At 57.2% G+C, this 6,718-nt stretch overlaps 1 protein-coding gene across 1 annotated transcript in view; it reads left to right on the top strand.

Moving 5' to 3' along the window:
* Window positions 1-2,621, top strand: part of COX19 (cytochrome c oxidase assembly factor COX19) — a 4,798-nt gene extending 2,177 nt beyond the window's left edge. The window contains exon 3 of the mRNA XM_007467072.1: window positions 2,541-2,621. Within this exon, the coding sequence (XP_007467134.1) occupies window positions 2,541-2,621 (81 nt within the window). The remainder of the gene's footprint in view (window positions 1-2,540) is intronic.
* The last annotated feature ends 4,097 nt before the right edge of the window (window positions 2,622-6,718 follow it).

The following is a 6,718-nucleotide window of genomic DNA, read 5'->3' as shown; positions in this document are numbered from 1 at the left end:
CCCCCCCCCCGCCCCAGGCAAGATCTGCTGTGCTTCTCAGGCCCCGGTGTGTTGAGGGCTGTCGGGGACACTGGGGCCTTTGAGGGGCACGGACCCTCAGGTGGCTTCCTGAGTCGCTCAGGCTCGCGGTGCTGGCATCTGACGACGGGCCGGCCCGAAGCCAGCTTTGCCGGCCCCGAGTAGCACATCAGTTGGATCTGCACGTTCCACTCACTCTCTTTCAAATTGATGCGTCTTCAAAACACCTGAACTCCGTGAGTTTCTTCTTGGTATGGCCACGCCTCCGAGACTGAGTTTGGAGCTGGTCTCCGCCCTGTGTGAGGGTGTGAGCAGGTCGCCCGCCTCCCCGAAGCTTGGTCACCGTCCCTGGGTCAGTCATCCCTGGGCCAGCGCGTGGCCCAGCAGCTCCTGCGTGAGGTTGCTCGGAGGGTTTGGCTGGTTGGGGCCCAGAGCAGCTCCTGCTGCCTGACCAGGGTTTCCAGGCAGGGCCAGCAGAAGGGCCCTCGTTTCCCCATTTGCCCCTGGGAGGGAGCTGCCTGCATCTCCATGTGGTGGCCCCTCACCCAGCACAGCTTTTGGGCACCATCCTCCCTGGGCCGCTGAGGACGTGGGGAGACAGGGACACGGCCGGCCGCTCTGTGGGTCCCACGATTCAAGTGGCTTCACTGGTTGGTCAGGCGACGTTTGGATGAATGTACGGGGATGTATGTGTTTCTGACTTGGTCAGTTATTTTGACTGGAGACTTTCAGTTTGTTTTCAATGAAAATCCTCAAACGTACAAAAGCAGAGAATCATCTAGATCTCCATAACCATCCCCCAGATTCAGGGTCAAGCTTTGTCCCATTTTGCCCTTATCCATCACCCTTTTTATTTATTTATTTATTTTTTAATAAATTTATTTATTTATTTATTTTTGGCTGTGTTGGGTCTTCGTTTCTGTGCGAGGGCTTTCTCTAGTTGTGGCAAGTGGGGGCCACTCTTCATCGCGGTGCGCGGGACTCTCACTGTCGCGGCCTCTCTTGTTGCAGAGCACAGGCTCCAGACGCGCAGGCTCAGTAGTTGTGGCTCACGGGCCCAGTTGCTCCGCGGCATGTGGGATCTTCCCAGACCAGGGCTCGAACCCGTGTCCCCTGCATTGGCAGGCAGATTCTCAACCACTGCGCCACCAGGGAAGCCCCCATCACCCTTTTTAAAAGCCTCTTTTCTCCTTCTCTTTTTTCCTTCCTGCCCGCATTCCAGACCTTATTTTGCCCCTACCTACCTCACGTGTGTCGTCTTAAAAACCAGACCACGGTAGGGTTTGCAAGTCGCCTCACGAGGACTCGGGCCCTGTCAGCCTGAAGTGGACGTGTCTGCGACTTAGGTGGGGGCACGTTTTCTCACAGCAGCAACTGTTAAAATTGGGGTTGCACTGTCGGCAGAGACCCAGCAAACACACGTGTGATCCCCGACCTCAGGTCCGGTTCCCGCCTGAGGCCGGGCCTCCTGACCGGGTGCCAGAGGGTAGAGCAGACGGTCCTGGGAAAGCCCTCTGCCCGACCCAGGGTGCGGTCAGTGAACGCTGGTTACTGTCATCAGGTGCGGGCAGGTTCCCTCTGGAGGCACTGCCTCCTGGCCTCTTGCAGCTCCCAGCGACGCCATGTCCGAGGCCCGAGGCCCCTTTCTCCACCCTCAGGTTCCACAGGGCTGCATCTGTCCCCTCCTCTCTCCTCTTTACATTTTTTCTCTCTGACCCGAGCCAGCAAAGGTTCTCTAATTTTAAGGATTCATGGGATTAGGTTGGGTCCACCTGGATAATCCGCGGTGGTCTCATCTCCGGACTGATTGACAACGTTATTTTCATCTTCAGCCTTCACCTCCCTCCCGTGTAAGGTCACACTCACAAGCTCTAGGGAATAGGGTGTCCTTTGGGAGTCGTGGTCCTGCCGACCACAGTGAAGCCTGAGCAGTCAGTTGTAAGAACTGTCGGCCAGTTGTACTCTTTTGGCAAAGATGTGGGAAGGTTTATCATTATTTGCCTGTTTTGGGTTTAAGGAGTGTCTTGTGCATCCCATCACTGTACTGGTTTAATCTGCTGCCGGGTTAGATTGTGCCACCTGGGGTTTGCGATTCTGGGGACATCGTTTTAAGGACTGTTGCTGGGCCACTGGGTTTCGTGTGCATGGCAGTCGGGGGCAGGTAAAGGGGGCAGGGGTGGAGGGACTGCACCCCGGAGCTGCCAGGCTCTCCTTCACCCGTGCACCTGGACCCGCTCTGCCTCTGGTCTCCTGCTGGCTGTCTAGGCGGCCGGCCCCGCAAGTTCTGGGGCCACGTGACGAGGGAGGTGTGGCCGGGAGCGAGGCGGGGCTCCTCTGTCCCGGCCTCGGCTGCTTCCTGCCCCTCGGGGGTGCAGGGCTAAGGGTACCGCTCGGGGTCTGTTCCCAGGACGGAGTGGTTGGGGGTGAGATGGTGGCGGGTGCCCAGGGTCTACCTCGGCCCCGCGTGGACAGGGCTTGTCCTCCCGGCCACCCTGACAGCTCTCACTTTTCCTTTCAGGCAGCTGATGGCACCAGAACCCCTGGAAAAACTGGGATTTGGAGATTTGATAGATGGAAAGTCAGAGACAAAATCGGAACCGTGATGGGAAGAAGCCTGCAGGGCTGTGTGGGGTTGTCCGATGACCTGCCGCCCCAGCAGCTTGCTTGTAGGTACCGTGGCTCAGGAAGGGGCTTTGGTGACGCCCGCGAGGTGCCGCTCAAAATCAAGACAGACACCCCTCCCTGATCGATGCGCCTCGTGGCTGGGAAATGGCTCGTCTTCTGAAGCTCCCAAAAGGATTCTGGAAAACCATCGTCCCTTTTAGATCCCATTTTCCCCCAGGAGTGTTAGATTTTATCTTTAAGTTCAGGTGTGCGATGGGGCTCCCGGGAAGGTGAGGTGCCGGATGACGTCCGCCTAGTGAGTGGACACCACAGGTTCCTGTGAGATGCTGGATTCACATCACGGGTTCTGCGTGTCTTTTTGGTGCAAAAGTGATAAATGTTCACGAATTGTGGTCTGTTATGTAGACAGAGATTGTCAGGAAAGTGTTTTCTAAAAGCAAATGCTTTTCTCTTTGTACTCATAAATATACGTGCCTTTTCTTTCTTTCTTTTTTTTAAACAAAAACAGAGGATAAGCTTGGAAGTGGGAAGCAGTCTGGCTTTTGATTTATCTGACTTCTTGATTTTTTTTGGTGATGCACAAACACCACGTATCTCTCTAGTCCAGGGGCATTTTCTGATTTGGATCAGACGATATTTCTTAAACTAGATGGTTTAATTTTAAGAACTCATTTGCTGTAACTGAGAAACAGAACGTCCCCCCGTCGATTGATGTGCACAGTGGCCTCCAGTGCTTTTACTCCGAGGAAGCCCCTGAGACCGCAGCCATCCCTGCTTCCTGGCCAAACGTGGTCGGGGCAGCGCGTTCCCACTGAGAGCTGCCCAGGGCGCTGTCAGGACAGACCTCCTGGGGGTGCAGACCCCACGGTGGCGTTTCTGGGGCACCTTGTCCTGTGAGCTCAGAACCACAGCGGAGCCCCCGGACCTGCCCTGTGGACTGCCTTCTCTGGCCCCCCCAGTCAGCTGGCTTTTGTCCCAGTGTGGCCAGTGCTGGGAGGATCCAGGTGTGTCCCCGCTGGTGGGGACAGCCGGCCCTGATCCCCCCCTTCTTCTGCCTGGCGACCCAGGCCAGGCTCCGGGAAACCCTCGTGGTCTGCTCCTCGGCCGTGTCCAGTTCTCTGTGTTGACGTCCCTCTGCCTCAGTCCTACGGTGATGGCCATCCTCGGTCAGGCCCTCCCTGATGGTCCCTCTGAGGCTGGTCCCGTCTCCACGGGGCTCCCCAGCGCCACTGGCCACGGTGGTCCAGCACCAAGCGCTTCCTCTGTGGTTTGTCACCGTTCAGCGTCGGCTCTCTGTCTGTGCTTCTAATTGTTTCCATATTTTTAGCTAGTTTATGAAAAGCCATGGTTTGTGTCAGCAAAGTGAGCCACGAAAATATTTTGTGTTTTCCAACAGTGCAGCGTCACACATGCACAAGGTTATTTATCGCAGCGTTGTCTGCAGTTGGAAAGCATTTAGAGACGGGGCCCTGGGCGGCCTCGGGAAGGACTGGGGGAGAGAGAACAGAGCGCCCCGCGCTGCCCCAGGGGTGGCTCACCGTGAGCAGGCCCTGAGAGGGAACCAGGGCCCAGAGAACGTCGTGGTGAGAGAGAGAGAAGGAACCAGCACGACACCCGCGTGCCTGAGCAACAAGAAACTCCGGAAGGCAAACTGGAAACCAGTGAGGGTGGTTGCCGACAGGTGTGGGGGTGGGGGGCAGTTCTCTGAGTGCTTCTGAGTCGGAGCCATGTTCTTGTTTTACGTGCTCAAAAGATAAACCGGGACGAGGGGGGCCACCGTGGGACAGCGGCAGTGACCCCGAGCCCAGCCGTGTCGCAAACACTGACTCTGCCCACGGCACAGGGGCCGGCGGGACGGGACTTGTCCAGGTAGCTTTGGAAAATAGTGTTTTGATTAAAGCTAGAGACAAAAAGACGAGATTTGTACCCTGGTTAGTATGTTTGTTCTTCACGTGGACAGTGGTTCTGAGGCTGTGAATTTTAAAGTGGAAAAAGCTGGAGCTGTGCTGTGGGTGATGAGAGCCGGGGCTGTGGGATCCTGGCTCTCGGACATCTACCAGGGCAGCGGGTAGAGAAGCAGACGTGTAAGTGTGTATGCGTGCGTGCGTGTTCGTACGGACGTCCCCTCGCTCTGGGCACCAAGGGACCAGGGACAGTGACCCCTGGCAGCACGGATCTGAGCCTCTCTCCAGCAGGAGGACCCAGGGGCAGGAAAGTCCAGGTGAGCCTGGACCCTCTTGTGTCAGAAAGTAAGGAATTGCTGGAACCATGATGGGCTTGTCGAGAGGACATGCGATGGAGCTCCCAGCGGCCCGATCGGGGACCAGTGGAGCAGAAGAAGGAAGGACTGTAATGGGCTTTGGCTGCAGAGTCAGTTCCTACCCAGGAGCCCCCGTTGATGGAAATAATGAATGGGGTAAACGTATCGGTGCAGGAAGGGACACCCCTCCTCCGGGTCCCAACCCACATGGAAGGAAGGGGCGTCGGTGGTCCTGAGGTGGGTGGGCAGTGTGATGTGGAACAGGTTTGCCTGGTCTGGAGGGCGCCCTGCGAGGCACTTGGCAAACAGCTGAGGCTTCTCAGCGTGGTTGCCTGACTGCCTGCTCCCCACAGTGCCTGCCCCGACCGATGCTCTGAGAAGGCGGCATTGCTTCTGCCGTTGCCTTGCCAGGAGTGCCTCACCTCAGTCTAATGAGCACACGCAGACACACGTGACACGAGGCACGGGCTGCAGAGTGAGGAACAGCGCTCCCCAGAAGGGCCGCGTCCTGGACAACAGATGGAGGGGCTGCCCCGGGCCAAGGGTCCAGGGAGGCTAGGGCCACCAGGGAGCCCGAGGGCCCGCACGTCAGTCACAGCACTTCTTGTCCTGTGCTCGCAGAGGGTGTCGTCGGGAGAAGCAGGCAGCAGAACTGTGGCCTGTTTCTGCAACTTTCTGGAAGTCTGAAATTATTTTGGAATCATTTAAAAAAATGTTTTGTGCTAAGCTCTTTGTAGTTGAACTTTCTATATACGTGATTGGGTAAATATTCACTTTGAAACACATTCATGAATCTCAGATAGAATGCAGACGTAGTGGTTTCTGCGTCAGGAGGGGACGGTCGGGCTCTTGACAAAGGGCAGCAGCTTCCCGCGCTGTCTGCTGTCTCCTGGGTCTCAGTTGCTAAAAATGCCAGGCTCAGGGGTCCAGACGTCCTGTCTGGTCCTGCCAAAGCTCCTGTGAGATATTTTTGGTTGCCCATCATTTGTCGTGTCAAGAATGCCTTTTATTTCTTGTACATACTCGTCACGATGAGCCAGTGACATTATTAGAAGACAATTTCCAGAATGTTTTCCAAGTGTCCTCCTTAGGCAGGAGGTAAGCCGGAGCAATCAGGTCAGACCTGGGCCCACAGCTGCCTTCCCGGCAAGTGAGGCCAACGGAGCCCCTTGACCTGGCTCTCACTCCAGCCCCTGGGGCGGAAGCTCGGGGCGCAGGGCCAGGCCACCCTCCGTCCACAGCCTCGCGCAGGCCTCCACTCTGCTGGCTGGGCCCCAGGTTCTTTTAGCAGCTCTGTGAAAACCTCAAGCAGCACACAGGGTGGCTGGAATATGTCTACTGTTGAGGAAGGCAGTGTTTTTATTTTTTAAAAAAGGCAAGTCAGGTTTCTTCCCCACTAACAGGTCAGCACAGACTTGGTGTCTTAAACAACGCATTTATGCCCCAGCCCGGAGGCCACAAGTCCAAAGGGGAGGGTCCGTCTCCTCCTCTTCCAGCTCCTGGAGGCACCGCGGTCCGTGGCCCGAGGCCGTCGGCTTCTCTCCCCTACTCGGCCTCCTCCCCACACCTCCCTCTGGCCCTGGCCCTCCCACCTCCCTCCTGTTAGCGCCCTTGTGATGACATTGGGCCCCGCCCCCCGCCCCGGCATAATCCCGCCTCCCTTCTCAAGACCCTTAACCACAGCTGCACAGTCCGCTTTGCCACGTGGGGCTGCAGAGTCTCGGGTTCTGGGACCAGGACTAGTGCACTTGAGGCCGGTCCTCCGCCGGCGGCAGCACCTGCCGGTGCTTTAGGAGGACGCTGGGGCGCGGCACG

This window comes from Lipotes vexillifer, unplaced genomic scaffold (assembly GCF_000442215.2).
Source record: "Lipotes vexillifer unplaced genomic scaffold, Lipotes_vexillifer_v1.1 scaffold1701, whole genome shotgun sequence".
Classification (NCBI taxonomy): domain Eukaryota; kingdom Metazoa; phylum Chordata; class Mammalia; order Artiodactyla; family Lipotidae; genus Lipotes; species Lipotes vexillifer.
Note: the sequence above shows the minus strand (reverse complement) of the source record. Positions and strands in the feature narration are given on the sequence as shown.